The following is a 19,851-nucleotide window of genomic DNA, read 5'->3' as shown; positions in this document are numbered from 1 at the left end:
CATTACAGCTGGGTTACAACAAGATGTGAAGAACATCTTGCCCATTGAAGTTAGAAGATTTCAAGACACAAAAACAGCAATTGGAATCAAGCTAAGATAAAGGTTATCACTTCCAGTCCTACAAAAGAAGCTAACGGGTTGATAATGCTTGCCACTACCTGGGAAGAAGGAAAACCAGAATATTTAATATGTGGGTTTCTTTAGATTGAATCAAAATGGAAAAATCAATGCCAGTTACCTCCTGTTATGTTACCGGAGCTTTACATGCATTCAATAAAAGCAGCAAAAGACATGCCCTTCTGGCTGCACACTAGTAAATAAGTCCAAATGGCTCAGTGGAATCATCTTGACAAATGCAGTGTGTGAGAGAGACTGAGAAACACGGGGGGAATCTTACCGAGAAAAGACAGTAATGAAACTGGGTCAGATTCCTGTCTTATCTCTTAGATGATAGAAGAGCCATGGAGATTTCTTCCTATGAGGTATACCACTTGCAAGGAAAGAGAAAAGAAGCACTGAAGCTTCTGTTGTAGCTGGTAATGCTAATAGTGAAAATAAAGCGCTTTAATTTGTATTGTGAATCAGGCAATTTACAGAAGTGCTTTGTAGCGTTACTCTTAAGACAGGAATACAGAACGATACACTACAAGAAAGGGGAGCAGGAATGTCAAGCAAGAGTCCTTTTTCTCCAGCAAGGATGCCCTGATCTGCTTAGAATTTTTACAAGTGGGAGCTGTGGCTGAAACTGTTGTGAAAGCAAGAATAGGGTAAAATCCTATTAAGTTTCTAATTCTTGAACAATGGTTAAAAAAAAAATCGCATGGATGACAGTCGTTAATGGGTCTTTGAAAGCAGAAAGTAGGATTATTGTATTTAGAATTATCCAGGAATATTTAGAGACAATGGTGGATGCATTGGATGTGAGCAACTGTGGAAGTACCGTTCTGCCTTCACTGTTAACTCCGTATGAAACTATAAAGTGTTTAAGAATGTAAGGTCACCAAGTGCAGCGAGCACGCTGTATTCAGGCGGTGGAAAGGAGGTTCCGTGCTATCCGTAAAGATGCACCTAGCTGCTGGCAGAAAACAGCATACTAGCATTTATAACTGAAGTTATGCATGTAAACTTCAAGCATAAACTATTCTTTATGTTCTTACAGAAAAAAATACGAAATAAACAGTTACGGCAATGCCTCCGCGAGCTGCACGCCTCCGTCTCTCTCGGTTTGTCGGATCTTCACCTCACGCAGCGTTCCTACGGCAGGGCCCTGCCCCTGCCGAGCACCGCCCCTTCCCTCCCTCACGCCGCCCCTTCCCTCCGCCGCGGCCTGGTGCCGCTGGAGCCGCCCGGAGCCCTCCGGAGCCCCCCCGGTGGCCCGAGGCTGGCGGCCGGCCCGGGAGCGAGCGGCGGGAGCTCGGCCCCGGCGGGCGGCGGCGGCGGCGGGATGCGCTCCGTCAGCTACGTGCAGCGCGTGGCGCTCGACTTCGGCGGCAGCCTCTTCCCGCACGCCATTTGCCTGGGAGACGCCGACAACGACACGGTGCGGGGGTGGGCCGGGGCTGGCGGGGCGGCGGAGGGTCCCCCCGGTGCGGTGGGGAGGACCTGGGGGGATCTGGGGGCCGCCCTGCGTGGGTGTCGCGGAGATGGATGTGCGGGTGGACGTGCGTCAGCAGCGTTGCTGTCAGTGCCACGGGTGGTTGTGTCTGATGGGTCTGATTTGGCTGCAATTATGAAGAGATTAGTTTAACTACATATAAGGAAACCGTCCTTTCTCAACAGCCCAATCTTCTTACAGCCCTACCTCGCTATCCTGAAAAGTGTCATTGCTAGCAGTGTAGTTTTTCCCATTTTCGTTTTTTCCTGTGAGAATTAGTGTTGCGTGGGGTAATGTGCACAGGGAGTTTTGAAATGCACACAATTTAAAATACACAAAGTACACAGATGATAGGATGGCAGGAGCAGGCTCATCAGCAGGAAGAGGTGGTGACTTCTCAGCAGTCTTCTTTCAAGAAACAATCGCTATTCTGTAAAGATCAAGATCCAAAGATCTTAGCTACTTCATCAATGAAATTGAATACTCAGTGTAGATCTATTGTGTTTTTGCAGCCTCTTTTTGGATGATTACTTTCACCCCATTGTCATCATCTTCCTCGGATGAGCCGAGAAAGATCACGTCAATCTAGATTGAAGAATGGAAGCTGGAGTCATGATGGTTATTATCTGAGCACAACTTCAAACAGTCAGTGACAGAATTCTGAAACAATGGCTAGAGAAGAAGTGGATAATAGGGTGTTGCTCTAAGGAGCCATTCCCCTGATGTTTCATCTGCTAGACTAAAACCAGGGCTTTTATTTTTTCCCAGACCTTCTGTATTGATTCAAGCCTCTCTTTAATTCTTGTTTTCCTTTGCCGATTCTTCCCACTGAGTGATTTTAATGTATGATTTCTGTAATTCTCACTATGCTGGGAGTACTGTGTTGCTGTGATTGTGAATTTCTTCTTACTAACCCAGCTTTCTTGTACAGCTGAATGAGCTGGTGGTAGGAGACACCAATGGGAAACTCTATGTGTACAAGAATGATGACAGCAAACCATGGACTATGCGATCCTGCCAAGGAATGGTTAGTTTTTGACAGACTTTAAATGGTTGGGCCTTTTGGTGTGGGTCCTTGACTGCCTGGGAACATGAAGGCCAGAGAGGAGTGGCAGCAAGAACTGGTTCTGATGTCTTTCATGTAGTAATGAAAGACCCTGCTTTTGCTTACAGCTAGCCCCATGGGTTAGAGATGATGAGCACAGTACTGAATGAACTTCTACATTGACCCTGTTCCTATGCACTGTGGATTTTGCTCCAGAGCTCTGGGCAGTTGTGTGGCAGATGTGTTTCTGTCTTTGGCTATGCTTTGTCTTTGAAAAGGCTGTTAAAGAGACTGTTTATGAGAAGAGGAGAGGGTGGGGCAGGGGTTTATCTGAAAGTGCTACCTTGCATTGCCTTCTCTTACGGATGGACTCTTAAGGCCTTTTTTTCTCTTGCAGCTCACATGCGTTGGTGTGGGAGATGTATGCAATAAAGGAAAGGTGAGAGCAGCCAAACTGTCCCCAACTGTGTCTGTGGGGCATGTGGGAGGTGTGATCCATATGCAGGTCTTAGTGAGCAAAGAAATACATCCTGTCTTCAGAAAATACTACTGATTAGCACGTCTCCCTGTGCGAGTGCCACAAGGTTTCAGAGGTTTGAGGGTTGCTCCCTTTCCTCAGTGGCTTTTATCCTGCTCTGTACTGATCCGTGCTGTGGTCATGTCCCTTCTGCTACTTGTCTGTGTGTGTTTAAGGTCACCTAAACAAGACTGAGCCACAGAATAGTCCAGACTTTCAAGTAAATTTCTCCAAATTTATATGACTCCTTTTGCTGGTTTGCTATTTTTGATAGTTAAACCCATGACCAAAGCTCCTAGTTTAAGCACCCTGCCTAAAATGCTGTAGCTGCGTGTGCTCTATAGCGGAGCATAGCTAAAGTGAGGATTGAGGAAGCCATACACTGGGGATTGCATGCATACATCATCCTGATATCCTAGCCTAACAAGAATGAGCAAGAAGTTTGGACTTCACAGGACCTGAGTGGTTTGTATGCTGGCCAAAAATCTTCTCCTGTTCCCCTGTAGCAGTCATTGATCTTGATGGAGTCACCCTTGTATCTTCCCTTGCCATGCTGAGTGACAGCTTCTGTAGTTTCTAAAAGAGAAATAATATCAAAAGACTTTTTTTTTTCCTCTCTCTTAGAATCTTGTAGTGGCAGTGAGTGCAGAAGGCTGGTTTCATCTTTTTGACTTGACTTCTCCACCTTCAAAACACCCAGAAGCTTCTGGCCACCATGAGTTGGCAGAAGAGCAGAAGCCAGTGTTCAAGCAGCATATTCCTGCCAACACCAAGGTCATGCTGATCAGTGACATTGGTGAGTAGGGCAGCTGGGGTGGGAGTGCGGGGTGAAGGAATTTGTGGGTATTTGTGGGGCTGGGGAGAGAGAAAGAGTGCAGGACTCACAGAAGGAAAATTACTACCTTGCTGAAACATGTTTTAAGAAACACAGACAAGTCCTTGAGGAGTGGGAACTTCAGAAATTTTCCTGTAGTGCAAGTTCCTAATGGGATTGGGATCCTCAGGGATGCTACTTGATGGAAACCAGCACAGTGATTTCTGAATATTAGGGGTCTTGTGGTTATGAAGGCCTGAGAGAGCCTATCTATCTCGTTGTCCCTCCTGCAGATGGAGATGGGAAGTGTGAGTTGGTGGTAGGTTACACTGACAGGGTGGTGCGTGCTTTCCGTTGGGAGGACCTGTCGGAGAATTCAGACCATGTCTCTGGGCAGCTGATCCTGCTGAAGAAATGGCTGCTAGAAGGTCAGGTAAGGAAACGGGGGAAGAGGCACAAAATTCCAGTCCTATCAACACAGCGATTGTTGTCTTGATGGCTTGAAAGGACATTTGCCCAGTGGTTGTCCTGTGCTTGCAGGGAAGCTCATGGGATGGTCTGGGAAATGGTCAGCTACTCTCACCTAACTAGAGAGCGTTTTCCTCTAGGCTGTTCTTAAGTGGCTTTTGGTAGGGAAGATACCTTTTACTTTCACTTGGATATTTTGCCTCTAGCTGGATTTGTTCAGCTCCTGCTCAGCTTCTATCAGAAAATCTGCTATACACACACAAACACGGTGGAGAATTCTGGGGTGTGTAAGGTTCTCAGTTTAACTGTGTCCGTGTTTATCCTGTGCCACCACAGGTGGATAGCCTTTCTGTGAACCCAGGCCCTGATGGCTTACCGGAGATGATGGTGTCCCAGCCAGGCTGCGGTTATGCCATTCTGCTGTGCACCTGGAATTCGGAGCAGCAGCCTGCAGCCGAGGGAAGGGAGAGCTCTGCCTCCAGCAGGTGAACAGCGTAACTGCAGGTGGTAGATGAAGAGATTCCACTGTAGATGGCTGTCACAAGGGGGCACCACCACACCAGCCTTCTGAGGGGGGATGCTGTTACCTGTCCTGGTGAAGCCAGCTGACTTGCTGTGTACTGCTGGGCGTTTATGATTTAAGCCCACCTGCACCCAAGTGCCCATGAATTCAGGTCGCTATCACAGGGCTGAATACTGCTGTTTTCCTTGAGTCCCACTCTTTTCTCCTTGGGTTGGCCAAAGAGAGGTGGCAAAACCAGTTTACGAAGGGGAGCTGTACTGGAGGACTAAAACAGGAAAGACAGGGACCTATATTTCCAGAGAAAGAGGAGTAGGCAGTTTGGGGACTTGTCTAATGGTGGGAAGGGTGGCTAATGAAAGGCTGAGACAAGGCCAGTTAATCTGAATCCCTAGGATTACAATTAGGGTTTGTTCACTGTTTTTTTCCAAGTAAGGTAGGATTGTGGGATTTTCTAATGAGACCCTGGCAGCCAGTGCTGTAAATCACAATCAGAGAAGTCAGGATGAGCGGTGAGGTTATTGTCCTTAAGCCGCAGAGGCATCAGTGTGGGGAATTCAGGTGCTCCTGTGCTGTTTTCTGAAACTTTAAGGCAGAACCAGAAAATCAACTGAACAGGAGCTAGTCTCCTTGATGTCATAGAGACCTTAGTGGAACGTGAGTACCCTCCTAGCCAGAACCCAGGCCCTGACATGACCTGTGACCAACTTGTTCAATCACAGCCAGACAGTTTTCCTGAATGAATAGCAGCCAGGCTTGCGTGACAGTAATGATTTAAAAACAAACAAACAAACAAGCGAAAACATATATTTTTTTTCCTTGGTTGGAGTAGATGTTTTATTGACTTTTTTGAGTTCTTTTCAGTTTGCTGATGCATCAAATTGTTATGTTTTATTTTTTAAGCATTAGCAACTTTCCTTCATTCCTGAGGTGGCATGCATTCTTTTCATTGATTTTTCCCAGCAAATAATCGCTCTGCTAATGACTGAAATGACATTTTTTGCTGTTGGGATAGCAGACTATTTCTGAGTATTTCACTGAACTGTTAGCCTATGCACAGACTCAGTCCATCTCTGGAGTTGGAGAGCTCTGGAGTACACCGCTCATGAGATTGTTCTGGTAGAGTCCCCCAGCACGGTTCCCTAACCTTTCCTGATGCCTGCCACTTTTCTCCCTAGGGAAGCCCCTGTTCGAGATGTTATTCTCCACCAAACATCTGGCCGAATTCACAACAAGAATGTTTCTACTCATCTGATTGGTAGCATTGGCCGAGGTGAGAGGTTTGAAGCTTGGGATCCCTGCCCCAACAGTTGTCTGTGATATTTTTTCAATATATCAGTCCAGCATGAAATCAGATTGCCTGTGGCTGAAAAGTAATAACTTTGAGAGGTAGCTGCAAGAACAGGAGGCCAGCGTCCAAAGAAGGACAGCCAAATGGTTGCTTTTGAGCTTTTTAAAGCCTTTGTCCTTCCCTAGCTTACTCTTCACCCAGCACAACAGTTTCTCTGCAGCTTCCACTGGCCTTCATTTATTCATCTTGAATGGCTACTATGCCCTGCAGATGTCCTTGATCCTTGCTTTTGCATGTCTGCAGCTTACGCCCTTCTTACTCCCTAGATGCATTTCTTTCTTTCCACAGCCTAATTTTAATTCTTGCTTTTGTGCTTTAGAGCACTTGATTCCTAGTAACCTGTCCTCCAGCAGCTAGATCCTGCTCTTCCTTTATCTATGCAGTCCCAACCCCTGCAGAGCTGCTTCCATATTTCATTTTTATCACTGTCCTCTGTCTCCTTTCAATATATTCTGTTCAGCTATCATGTCTAAAGTCTCCACAGCTGCTGTCTTCTCTCAGCCCTAACACACTGCTGTTATATCCAGACATTTCTCACACTCTGCCAATGCTTCCCCTGTGCAACTGCTTTGTGGCCTGGCCTGTGCCTGGCCCCCGCGCTGAACCCTGTTTGGATACGTATGGAGAATGCAGGTTTCACTCCCCCTTGGGGCATAATGCAAGAAAGAAGAAGATTCCAAGCACAGATCACTTTCCTTCCTTGTCTGCAGCTAGCTAGAATTCAGCTGCATTTGTTCCGTCCAAGTATTATCCCTTACGGTGCTGTTTGGGGAGGATTTTAGGCTGTCCAATGTGATTAGAGCTGGGGGAGAAGGACAACCCACTGAAAATCCTCCTTTCACCCCCTCCCCAGAGTACCTTTCCTACCCATTTCCTAAGCTTGTCATTTTTTCAGCATCTCAGATACTGTTACAAGCACCATGGTCACAGAGCATGAAATCAATTATTTCACCAAATACAAAGCCTTGCATGTAATGAGAGAAGCCTGTAAAAAATGAAGGCATGCAAAATTAGGGATGAGGAAAAGTTTATGAAAAGCCCCTTGGTGCTGGGCCCAGCAGTATTGAAGCAGCTAAAGAGTGCAATGCTGACCAGTTTTTAAAGGAGGCACAGCAGATCTTTTGGAACAGAGCTTGTCTGGATGGATGTCAGTTAGAGGCAATAGAGCACCCAACCATCCAACTGTTTGCCTTAAGCTCACCTGCAGAAATAGGGTAGTCTGTGTTCTGGGAGTGTGTAGGGTGTAGGGTGGAGCTGTGCATGGGCAGTGGAGGTACGCTTGCAGTACAGTGTCATTCTGGGGAAACTGCCTGAGGAAAGCACTAAACTGCTTTCAGCTCTGATGGCTTGCCCCTGACTGCCAGATTTCCTGGGTTCCTGCAGATCTTAGAGAGACAGTGTTTCCTTCCACATTGTCACTCCAAGGATAAAATGCAGCTGTAGTTGAATACAGCTCATCTTCCCCAGCCGGGTGTTGTATTTCAAAACCTGACCTTCCATGTCTTTTCTTACTAGTGGACAGGTAGAGAGTATATTGAAGTGGTGGTCAGGGGAGTCTTCTCTTCAGGTTCAGTTAGTCACATCTGTTGGTGCTGTCCTGCACACAACTGTGTGTTTTACAGGCTTTGGAGAGGATACTGTTTGCAGGAAGTTCACAGCTGTAGGGGCATAACCCAGTAAAGCCAGGCTGGGTGTGTGAGCATGGAAGCAGATGTCTAACCTGCTCATGAAGCAAGGGCCCTGTAGCATCTAACCAGTGTTTGCTGAGAATGGACCACAGTTTCTGTGCAATTTTGCTCTAGTGAAAACAATAATGTTAGTAGCATCATCTCCACAGTCTCATTCAGGAGTTGCAAAGGAGGTGCTTTTGTGCTAATGTGACTGATATATAGTCCTCCTAGTGGAATCTCTCTCTTTTTTTTTTTTTTTTCCCTCCTCATTTATTCCTGGAACAGCCGAAAGCCACATTCCTGCCCCTGAAGAAAACAGTAAGGGTACAGTTGTAACACTCATTTGACATAGGCTGTTGTCCACATTGTCCCTTTGTGATTGTCCTGCCTCTGTTTGTGTGCTTTTGGAGCTTGGAGAGGATGTGATGCAGTTCAGTTCAATCAGAACTACCAAGAGCCTGGAAGTGCATACATGGCACAGATAGACTTGCAGAAGTAGCCAGCAGAGCCAGACATGCCTATATCAGTGCAAACCAAAGATTTTAGATTCTTGGATTTTGAGAGAGTAGTGCCCTACAAATAAAAGCTGTCATGAGGCAGGATTGGTTGCAAGACTGCAGGTATCTGTTATGCAAAATGTCCAGGCTGGGTAAAAAAGGAGGCAGTATGGGTCAGCTCGTTGTTTTGGATCTTTTTTCAAGAGAGGGAGGGGACAATACTCTTAAAAAGGTATTAACTCCTGTAATTCTCTTCTGCATTTGCAGGCTGCTCCAGTGAGAATAGTGGCTCGGGTCTTTTTGCCCTCTGTACTCTGGATGGTAAGTCCTACCACTGTCTGGGAAAGTGGGCCTGTGGGGCAGCCAAGGCCTGTCACTAATTCCAAGTAGGAGACAGGTGCTCAGTTCTTTTGGTTTTGAAAGGAGAGGGAACAGAGCTTCAGAAATGCTTCCTGAGGCAGGCAAGAGAATCTACCACAGCTCCTTCTGCTGACACGCTTTAGGCATGAAAGCAAAGACAGGAACCGAGGTAAGAGTTGTCACTGTAAGCAAGTCCCCCGCTTAAACCAGGTGTGTGATCACATGCCTGTATCTGAGGATATGATGAAACAGCTTCAAGTTGAGCATGTCTTTCTGTTCCTTATTGAATTGGCTCCCATGTTGCACAGGCTTGCACTTTCTGGGATACTTGGCGTTTTTTCAGTCTGTTAGTATCTGCCTTTTTCTTTCCCCATTGCAGTGCTTTCATCTGTTGATTCCAAAACATTTTACAAACATTAATTATTCATTTGGCCCCATGGCCTATGGGGATAGAACTGTTAAAGCCTGGCTGCTGTGAGCAGGCTGGAGAATGAAAGGGTTAGGTCATTGGCCCAAAAGCATGCTGAAAGCTTGAGGTGGAGGGTGAGACTAGAACTTATATCTGCTTACTCCTAAGATGCCTGCTTACCCCATGTTTAAACAACTGTCTGTGATGCCAGTTCAGCAGTGCCATTCATGTAAACAAGAGCCTCTAAACCACAGCAGAGTTGTGTCCTTGTACTTGAAGAGACTTGGGTTATTTCCAAAAGCAGTAAAGGAAATGGATGCTGGAACTCAGGTGTTGGTAGAGAAGAGCTGGCCTCATGTAGGCCGACTCCGAACCTGAGCCAGTTCTCATGCTGTGTCACTAACTGAGAATTACAGAATCATTAAGGTTGGAAAAGACCTCCAAGATCATCTTGTCCAACCATCCCCCTACTACCAATATTACCCACTAAACCATGTCCCTAAGCACCATGTCCAACCTTTCCTGAAACACCCTCAGGGACGGTGACTCCACCACTTCCCCCATTCTTTCCAATGTCTGACCACTCTTTCTGAGAAGAAATGTCTTTTAATTTCCAACTTAAACCTCCCATGGTGCAACTTGAGGCCATTCCCTCTTGTCCTATCTCTAGTTATCTGCAAGAAGAGGCCGCTTCAGCAGTCCAGAGACCCCCAGCTCCCCACAACTTCCTTTCAGGTAATTGTAGAGAGCAATAATCATAGAATCATTAAAGTTGGAAAAGACCTCCAAGATCATCTAGTCCAACTGTCAGAGGTCTCTCCTGAGCCGCTTCTTCTCCTGACTAAACAATTTCAGTTCCCTCAGCCGCTCCTCCTACAATTTGTGTTCCAGATCCTTCACCAGTGATAGGACAGACGTAAACTAATGAACTGAACAGAGGGATTCTGTCCAACTGTATGGAGACAAGGTGCTGTGCTTTGCTGTTCCTGGATAGACAGCCTGGCCTGCTCAGGCTAGATGTTCACCTGCCATATGTTGTCCTGCTAGGAACTTTCTGATTCTTTTTTGGCCTGAACTCTGAAGCTACTGCAGTGGGCAAGGCCTCCCGCCACACCATGGTTCTTTCACAAGCCTTAATGAGACTGGAGGGCACTGTGAGGATAGATTAGTGTTTATCTTATGTGAGACTTTGTCTCACAGATACACACTTCCCCCCACCCTCCAACACCCTTTCTGGCACTATCACAGTATCACTGGATAACAGGAAAATGGTATGATCTAAGTGTCCAGCATGGTTTTAGCATCCAAGAGGGCATGTCTATACTGTCAAGCCAGTCACCTTTCAGCTATTATCTGCTCTCTTGAGATTGTGGGACATGCTGAGAAGCTTCTAGTTTACATAGTCTCATGTGAAACCTGTTGACATATTGTACGCAGGGGGAGCTTGTTTTGGACAGTTTTCTTGTCTTAGAAAGCATCTAGTTAGCAGGGCTGCTGCTTCCATTTTTCCTTTCTGTTTTCTGTTACTGCTGACAAGATAATAGACTGCCATCCTTCCCAGAAATGAGACTACACTATCTGTTATCAGCCACAGCCTGTACCATGCCCTCCCCTCCATATGCAGATCTCAAGTGTTGGAAGAGTGTGCAGGGCCTAATTTTAGCAGAAATTGTGCTATCTTTTAATATTTTCAAGACATCTTGACAATCTTTTTTTTTTTTTTCCACATTCAGGGACACTGAAACTTATGGAAGGGGCAGACAAGCTGCTCTGGTCTGTGCAGGTTGATCACCAGCTGTTTGCTCTGGAAAAGCTGGATGTTACTGTGAGTATCTGTGTGAATAGGTCTGGGAGGGAAGGAGTGAAGACAAAAACTCAACATGGCTTTGTGTGTGTGAATTTAGGAAGGGCAGAGGGAGCATGACTCAGCTGTAGAACTGCTGGGATTATCTCAGGATGACACAAACAGTGGTTCTGACTGTGCCAGTCCATTGTGCACTCATGCCAGTCTGTCTCACTGCAAGAGGTTGAGCTATGTCTGCCTGTATGACCTAGTGAGCCCAGCACCTTGCTATGAACCTTTCCATCCCCTAGCTGCTCTTGTGTCTCATTGCAAAGGTGAATGGTTTTGCGAACTGCCAATACCCCAATTTGTCTGCAGGCTCTTTGGATGCATAATCTTTATGATAGAGAGGAGATGGTCTCCATGAAAATGAAAAGTGATGTCTTGTTCAGTTAGTAGTGTTCTGTCTCTGAACAAGTAGGAAAGATTCCTGACTGTCTCTGTGAATTGTTGATGTTTGTGCTAATAAGAGATCTTATGGTTCCTGCAGGGCAATGGGCACGAGGAGGTGATTGCCTGTGCATGGGATGGTCAGACGTACATCATTGACCACAATCGAACTGTTGCCAGATTTCAAGCAGATGAGAATGTCAGTGCGTTCTGTGCAGGTGAGGATCCTGGTGGCAAAGACAGCCCTCACAGCATTTCTCCATCAAAGCTACTGATGGCCTCTGGGAAACCTGAGATCCTTTGTCTGTTGGCAGAGTAGTTTCCCTGGGGTGTGTATACTGCATGAGGCCCTGCTGGTCTTCCATCTGGTGGGATCTGGGAAAATCAGGGGTGAGCAGGGGTGATGCTGGGGTATGTCTGTGATTAGTTTAGGGTTGTTTTTTTTCTCATCCTACTTGAGTGCTACAGTGTTCTCTTCCCCACTGCTTTTTAATTTGTGGGCTTCTAAGCTGTTCTCAGGTGAAGATACAGAACCCAATGGAACCAGCCCAAATCTTGACTTTGCTAATTCCTCTCTCTCAGACTTGCAAGAAGCAGCTCACAAATCCCCAGGTTCCATGCATGAGTAACATAGTTTAGAGACACTTACTCAGATTGTCTCAGAGTGACTTAACATAGCCAAGTCAGTGTCTCTGTTCCTCCCCCCAGGGTGCTCACTGCTTTACGCTGACATCTTTGTTCTCTCATCATGAGAAGTTGCCTATTTGCTTTCTCTGTATTGTGAGCAGTAGCCACATTCTCCATACTTCTGCTTTTCGTAGGCCTCTATGCATGCAAAGGAGGATGCAACAGCCCCTGCTTGGTTTATGTCAGCTTCAATCAGAAGATCTACATCTACTGGGATGTGCAGCTGGAGAGAATGGAGTCCACCAACCTATTAAAAATCCTGGAGGATGACCCAGAGTTTGGCAGTCTTCTGCAGGAGCTAGGTGTGGGTGAGTGCAGAAAGGGTGAGGGGTGTACAGGAAAAAAAAAAGATGAAAGGCTGCTGGCAGATGACATGCTGAGAACTAGAGTTCTAGGTACTTCTTGAGGAGGGGGGCTACTAACTGTTGAGAATCCCTGTCAGTTATTAATTTTCTCTCTTTTTCTGTAGATAAAGATGACGTTTCTGCAGTGAAAGATCTGATTCACAAAACACTGTATTTTCCTGAGAGCCATCAGCCTAACAGCCCCTCACAGTGTCAGGACCCTGCTGGAACAGACTCCTCTGCCTACCACACTGCCCTCCTGGATTCCTTATAACAAGTCACATAAAGATTAACATCTTCCATCCCAACACAAACTCTTCTCTGACTGGAATCGAACGTTCACACCTCATGAAGATTAGACTGTTCTTTTTCCCTCTGTCAAGGCCTCCACTCAGCAAAGGGTGTACAGGCCAGGTTCAATGGAGGGAAGCGCTTGGCTGTAGGCTTAAGTGAAGGTGGCAAGTTGATTTGACTTTAGCTGAGAAAGCTACCAGGACAGTAGGAGTCTAGTGTGTTGCTCATTGGCCTTCTGTAGTAAGATTCCATGTTCTCTGCTAATGAAAGTCCATTATGGGTGACTGTGGAGGAGTACTAAGGACATCGATAGGAGAAAATAGCCAAGCTCAGTCTTGGTTTTGGCTTATTCTTACAACTGCTTTAGTGATTACTTCTTAGTTCATAAAAAGAGCTGCAAACTGAGGAGCTGAATTAGGGAGTGAGCAGGCTGGGGCTTTTCCCTTCTCCCCCATTAGGTTTGTCTTTAAGGTAGACCCAAGCATTGTTTGCTTTTGCTCTGCTGCTGTCCTGTTAAACAGAGTTGCTCACAAACCACCTCCTGTTCTGAGGAGCTAGGGACATGAGTGAGAAGAACCAGAAATTGCACAAGTAAAGTGTCAAGAGAGAACAGCTCCAGCAAACCACAGCTGTACTCAAGAAGCCTTGCTTGCCTCCATTCTCTTGGGCAGAATGACTCCAGAGCTGGCTGTGACTTAGTAAAACACCTGTGATCTGGGTAATGAGAAGAATCTGTCTTAACCAAGCATTTGTGGTGCTGTGATGGCGTGTCCGTTCTATAGCAGTGGGAATGCGGCACTTTCTTCTGGCTGTGGAGAGTGCAATGCTATTTTTTGAGTCCTGCACAAATGAAGGAAGTGGCCTGGGGTGAGGTATGTTCTACTTGCTTGCATGTAGAATCTAGAAAAGGCTATTGCTCGCCCAGGCTGCTCATATTCAAGGGCACAGGGGTGCCTTTCCACATGTTGCTGGTGTTCTGCTTTTCCCCTCTCGGCTTGCCTCTTGCCTATTTCAGCTTATTAGGATAGGAACAACCTGTTGTGTTGCATCTATTATCTTTTCACATTTTCGTAATTTTTTATTGGTCGTTCATAAAGGATGGAGCAGTCTTTCACGCTCATGGCAGCCTGAGAGGGTTGGTTATGAGAGCAAATAAAACTAATTCAGTGATCTTCTGTTAGCAAATGACATTTAAAGATCTTGCAGGCTGTTTTTCAAAAGACTGGTGTGCGATGCTCTGCAAAACATCCAAGAGCAGCCCTAACAGGAAGAATGAACTTTGTATGGAGGAAAGGGGTGTCCTGCTATTTGGGTCAAAAGGTCCATTGCTGGAGTAGGCCCTATGTGGGAGAAGGGCTTGTAGTTTTTCCTAGCAATTTCCATTCACAGATTTATAAAAGCTTTATAGAGGGCAGCTTCTGTAACTACAGATCACTCTGTAACTACAGGGGAAGTTTCTCTCCATTTTAATGACCTCTCTGAGAAACGTATTTGCATGTTCCCTTGTAATACTAAGTACTTGTGTTTGACTAGACCCTCAAGGCAGGAACTCTCAAATCATGATAGCGCTTTGGTGACAGTGTTGCTCAGGCTAGTGGAAGTTGGGAGCAGCAAGGCTTGAATTTGTCATTCATGGAGAGTATAAGGACCACTGGGCAATCACCTTACAGAACATAGCTGCTGGTGGTTAGCGTGACACTGTGGACTCTCATGTTTCATTGTGCTTTCCTAATGAAGATGAATCCTGTACTGGCTATTAACTAGATCACAGTAAATTGTTTTCCTGCCACTTTCAGGTTTCTGTTCCCCAAAACCTAGAGCTGCTGTCCTGATCACCTGAACAAATGAGGATTTTCACTTTTCTCCTTCAGAATTTCAGGTGAAGTAGTAGCAACTACTACCCTTCTTTCCTCTCCTGGGGGCCCAGCTGAGCTGGGGAGTAGCAGAGAACCCTAGAGGTGGGGTGAACAGGTTGGTTTCACTGTATTCTGAAGTACTTTCCTAGCCCTGTTGCTACTTGATTTTAATCTTGTACTTCAGAATTAGGACCCGACAATGAGAGGGACCACAGTGGAGCAGGACTCTGCAGAGCATGTTTCCAGTAATATGTAACAAAATGACATTATAGCTATCCCTGAGCTGAGCAACAGGCATGTGTCTTGGCATATGCTGTTCTATCCTGAAAACAGACTGCTGATCTCATCTGCTTTGGGCTGTGTATTTTGTTGTCTTTTTCCCCCACACCCTTAGTACTGTGACTGCCGTCTCCCACACTGGGGACAGAGACAGTATGATTACAGATAGTATCAGTGCCTGAGTTCTTGGTCATGGCTTGGACAACCTGGTACGTGTACTGCTGCAGAAGTGATGGATTCTTTTTGCTGTGCGTGCTTTGATGAATACAGTTGAAGTTCTACCACAACTTGTGCCTGACGTAGCCCCACTTAGCATCTGGTTTGGCTTTGGTAGCACAGGCATTCTCCACAAAAGTACTCTCCTTGATCCAATGCTGGGATTCCAGAGGTTCCTGCAAGCAATTGCCTGGAGCACTTCATTTGCTTGAGAGCTGGGCCGGGTTCATCAGATCTGTTAGCTGGGTTTTACAGGCTGTTGCAGTGCTGCTGCATTGGAATTCCTTCCTGAGGCCTAACAGCAAAACAGGATTGCCTACACTCATTAACAGAGAACAACTCAATGCTCGAAATCCGTGCCAAATGGAAACCTTTATTAGCAACATAAGCGCAAGGGGGACACAAATAGTTGTATGACTGAAACTGATTTATGCAAAACAAACTGCATTACAGGTCAAATGATTTCCAAGGAAGAAAGTAAGTCAAACTTGATTTATTTTAGTTGAAACAGGAAAATGTTAATGGAGAAAAATGACATTTTCCTAGGAACCATCTTCAAAAGAAAATGGGACAAAACATGTAATGGACAGGGCAAACCTGTACAGCCTAGCCCTCTTCTGCTGGGTAACACTGCTGTGTGCTGTGCAAGCCCAGGCATGCTTCACTGTGGAAAAACAAGTCAGAAGATATGGACATTGTACACCATCCAATCTTGAAAGTATCTCAGAAGGAAGACAGTAGTGTTTGAGGGTTTTCTCCAACAGTTTTCTTTTGTGTACAGTACATAACTTGCAGATGTTTTGTTCCTGTTCCCTTTGTGCACTAAAGAAAATGAAACCTCTACAAAAGAGTTAATTGGAACTTCTGTACTGTTCCTTGGGCAAAAGATGACTTCTCTGTTCTTTTTCATGCCCTGAACCCTCAAAGTGACAATCAATAGACTGGCAGCTACAGTCAATGCTTCAGGCTATTTCCAGTGCTGTCAACTTTCTGTGAAGTGTACAGCTGCTCAGAGAAGGAGCCACGTATGCTCTGTCTCTGGAGTGGTGCAGTTATATTTTCATTGTAACTCATTGCCGGTTCATCCTTGCCAGCCACTGCAAATTCACAGCATTGGAATTAGTTGTTTCTTTCCATGCAGCAGCAAATGTTGTTTGCTGCATCCTACTCAGTAGCAGGTTGTCATACCAACTGGTGCCAGGTGACTGGCACCAGGTAACAGGGCTTGATTTGCAAGACACGTTTGTGTGTCCTAGTGACAGCACACAGCAAGTGAGGAGTCCAGCAGTCTCAGAGAATGGGGATGTTTGTAGACGAACTATTCACAGCTTTGGTTGTGAGGTTCAATTTACTATCAAGAAAATAAAGGGAGGGGTTTGTTTGGTTTTCCTGAGAGATAATAATGCTGCTGGCCATCCCTGCTCCCATTTCTGTGATCTCTTTGCTGAATGCAATTATTTCTATTACTCTTCAGGTATATCCTGGCATTTGCGTACAAACGTATGTAGCAGCTCAATGCTCTTCAGTTCCATAATTCACCTGCTAGTGGTAAAAGAAAGAGCGAGCTTCTGGGAATATGGATGACTAGAGCTTCCATTCCTTTCAAAACCAAGTGCCCCTAAGCTCCTGGCAAGACAAGTGATGTGATTATGGCTTCAGGATGGTGCACGTTTTTGGGATTGGGTTACCTCTTGCACATGAGCCTTGGAAGGGCCTCATAAGGTCGTACAGTCCATTTCCCCATCACAGGGTCAGCCATATGGATCTCATGCCTGAAATGTGATACTCATTGCTCTGTTCCACAAACACGTTTTGATACAGTTCCCTGCAGACAGTTTTGCAAGTGTTGTATGCACTCTACAGAAAAGTAGCCCTAGCAGGAGCTGACCACCAAGGCAATTCAAAGGGATTCTCCCTAAAATACCATTGTCTGTATTGAAGGGGTAGGACTTGTCATGAAGAAGCCAGTGTTGGCCACACAGGATATGCTTAAGTCCTGCTCTAAGGTGGCAGTTCATACTGAATTTCTACTTTAGTGGGTTTTGTTCTCTTGTGAAAGACTTCCCTCATTCCCTTTGCCCCAAAAAGGAATAGAGATGACTAGAGTTGGGAATAGGGAAGTTTGTGTTTTCCAAATGAAACTACAATTGAAACAGGCTTAAGCCTTGCCAACCCAATTAAAAAAGACTTAATGTGCTCCCTGACATACAAAGATTCTTAAAAAAGAACCATGTATGTGGATGTGGGCGTACTTTTTAAGATGGGATCATCAAATATACTTGGTCCTGACATAAATGAGAGAATACTGTAAACTGTTGGTGTCATTCAGCAGATTCATGCAAAGCAGTTCACAGACGGAAATAATCAGATGCACAAGTAGAAGAATATCAAAGCATGATCTGAAGCTGCAAGATATGGTTGCTAACAACAGAAGTCATTAGCCTAATGTTTGTAGGAGAAGCATTTGCCAACTAATACTGGTAAACACGTCACAAGTTGTATCAGCCAGGCTGTAACTCCACTGTTTATAGCGCATGTTAAAATACAGAATCCAACAGCTGGTTCAGGGAAAAAACAACAACAACAACAAAAAACACACACAGAAATGCGTGTATTCAGCTCTGGTGAGGCCGCACCTCGAGTACCGTGTTCAGCTTTGGGCCCCTCACTATAAGAAGGACATCGAGGTGCTTGAGCGAGTCCAGAGAAGCACACGAAGGTTACAAAGCTGGTGAGGGGCCTGGAACACAAGTCCTGTGAGGAGCGGCTGAGGGAACTGGGGTTGTTAGGCTGGAGAAGAGGAGGCTCAGCGGAGACCTTATTGCTCTCTACACCTACCTGAAAGGAAGGTGTGGAGAGCTGGGGGTCGGCCTCTTCTCACAGATAACCAGCGATAGGACAAGAGGGAATGGCCTCAGATTGCACCAGGGGAGGTTCAGGTTGGAAATTAGGAGGCATTTCTTTTCAGAAAGAGCAGTCAGGCATTGGAATGGGATGTCCAGGCTATATGGTGGAGTCACTGTCCCTGGGAGAGTTTAAGGAAATGTTGGACATGGTGTTTAGAGACATGGTTTAGTGGGTGACATTGGTAGTGGGGTGATGGTTGAACCAGATGATCTTGAAGGTCTTTTCCAAACTTAAAGATTCTGTGATTCTATAAGTGTTTGAGAAGCACAATAGAAACAATGAGAGGAAGAGAGCCAGTGGTGTTTAATCCAGCAGGATAGGCAAAATGAGGATATTTTGACATTCTATGGGTAGATGAGGGGACATTGTGAAGTTTGGATAGTCACTAAATAGTCATGAGACAGAGCAAGCCCTGATGTGGTGCATCTTTCATATAGCTAGTAAAGAATAGACTTTGAATTTATCATACAGCTATGCTCTAGGATGCAAACGGAAAAAAAAAGAAAAGTGACTTATAACCACTGTTCATCCCAGATGAGTTCACAGTTGTCTGATCTGAGCTGATTCTGCATAGTAGTCTCGTTCTCATTTCCTGCAATAGTAGCAAAGTTGATGGGCTGTGAAATGCCAGGACTTGAGGTTGATGATGTATTTGTGTCCAACCACTAGATCTGATGTTGAAAGAAAGTTTCTAACAGAGCAGAAGACCAGGTGTTATAATTCATTTTAACATTTAACATGAGTGGCAGGCTTGCAGACTGATGATGCAGCAGAGGTGATAGGAATATAGCTCTTGGAGCTGAATTGCAGAGAGGAGCGGCCTGGTTACCATGTGTAGCATCAAGAGATGATCAGCTTTGCCATTCACACAATATAGCCTAGCAGCCAATGATGCAGTAATAAAGCCCAAGCATCCATTGGTGTCTACCATACTCTACGCATCTAAGTTCAGTGTTTTTTTCAAAGGTTTCTTAGAATTAGGAACTCTAAAAGTGCTCTTGCTGCAATTTTTTTTCCAATAAAATCCTGTTCTGCTCTGAGCCAGCAAAGAAGTAACAAAATCCAGATTCCCAGAGTGCGGGTGAGGGGACTGGCCACAGAGCCCTTCCCACAAAGAAAGAGGAGTGGAGTCTGTTCACATTGAGGAAGAGAGCTAAGGGAAACATACACAGCAATCTTTGGAGGCTTTTGGAGAAAGCACTGTCCTGTCCATAGAACAACTGCAGACTCTTCACAGTGACTCTCGTCTCATGAACAGAGGGTATTGTAAAAAAAATGTCATTGAAAGGGTAGAGAGAAACAGAAATCAGGGGACTAGAGCAAGACAGAAAAACAACAAGAAAAAGCCCATTCAGCACATGGGGACAAGCAGAGGGTCTAATGAAAGGAGGGAGAGCTCTCCCAAGATGAGACACTCCCAGTAACAACAGTTTCCAGCACCCATTTGTCTTTTTCTCACTCCATGGTGAATGCATCAACCCAGAACTTGGCAAGGTTAGGGGCACGTGAGCCTCACCCTCATCTCTCTCATATGGCAGCAAGTCTTCTCAGCCCCAGACACGGGGAATGCAGTCAGTCACTGACCAGGCTCTTCAAAAGCATGTAGAAAAGGCAAATCTTGATTCAGTGTTTTAAATCTCAGGACTCCTTCCTCCAAGTCGATGCAACACTAAGAAGGGGAAAGCTGGTTACTTGCTGGACATTTCAGGTAGCAAGTACCTCAGTCTCATGATGTCTGACAGGGGAAAACCTGTATAACCATTAAACATCCCCACTTTGGATTTGTAGCA

The 19,851-nt window shown here is 45.5% G+C and overlaps 2 protein-coding genes across 6 annotated transcripts in view; one reads left to right on the top strand and one right to left on the bottom strand.

Annotated features, from left to right (window-relative positions):
- Positions 1-1,298: 1,298 nt before the first annotated feature.
- Positions 1,299-15,997, top strand: ITFG2 (integrin alpha FG-GAP repeat containing 2). The gene is made up of 12 exons (XM_040574611.1): positions 1,299-1,540; positions 2,526-2,621; positions 3,037-3,078; positions 3,781-3,952; positions 4,264-4,403; positions 4,775-4,923; positions 6,137-6,231; positions 8,744-8,797; positions 10,979-11,070; positions 11,579-11,696; positions 12,300-12,473; positions 12,635-15,997. Exons 1-12 carry the CDS (start codon positions 1,445-1,447, stop codon positions 12,781-12,783), a joined length of 1,377 nt encoding a protein of 458 aa, XP_040430545.1. The 5' UTR covers positions 1,299-1,444; the 3' UTR covers positions 12,784-15,997.
- Positions 9,002-19,851, bottom strand: part of NRIP2 (nuclear receptor interacting protein 2) — a 30,824-nt gene continuing 19,974 nt past the window's right edge. For 2 of the 5 annotated variants that reach the window (XM_040574638.1, XM_040574664.1), the window contains one exon: positions 9,002-9,224. In XM_040574638.1, the coding sequence (XP_040430572.1) occupies positions 9,117-9,224 (108 nt within the window). In that variant the 3' untranslated portion in view covers positions 9,002-9,116. Of the gene's footprint in view, positions 9,225-12,042; positions 12,056-15,917; positions 19,731-19,851 lie in introns of those variants that run through there. The other 3 variants (XM_040574673.1, XM_040574647.1, XM_040574655.1) reach the window with 2 other exon arrangements.

Source organism: Cygnus olor, chromosome 1, assembly GCF_009769625.2.
Source record: "Cygnus olor isolate bCygOlo1 chromosome 1, bCygOlo1.pri.v2, whole genome shotgun sequence".
In the NCBI taxonomy this organism is placed as follows: Eukaryota; Metazoa; Chordata; class Aves; order Anseriformes; family Anatidae; genus Cygnus; species Cygnus olor.
The sequence above is the reverse complement of the archived record's forward strand: the minus strand, read 5'-3'. Positions and strand labels throughout refer to the sequence as shown.

What these genes read in the sequence shown, in the direction of transcription:
- ITFG2 (XM_040574611.1), top strand. Translation starts at nt 1,445, where the DNA reads ATGCGCTCCGTCAGCTACGTGCAGCGCGTGGCGCTCGACTTCGGCGGC. An exon ending in CATGCTGATCAGTGACATTG is followed by an intron (nt 3,953 to 4,263) that starts GTGAGTAGGGCA and finishes TCCCTCCTGCAG; the next exon opens with ATGGAGATGGGAAGTGTGAG. An exon ending in TGGAAAAGCTGGATGTTACT is followed by an intron (nt 11,071 to 11,578) that starts GTGAGTATCTGT and finishes TGGTTCCTGCAG; the next exon opens with GGCAATGGGCACGAGGAGGT.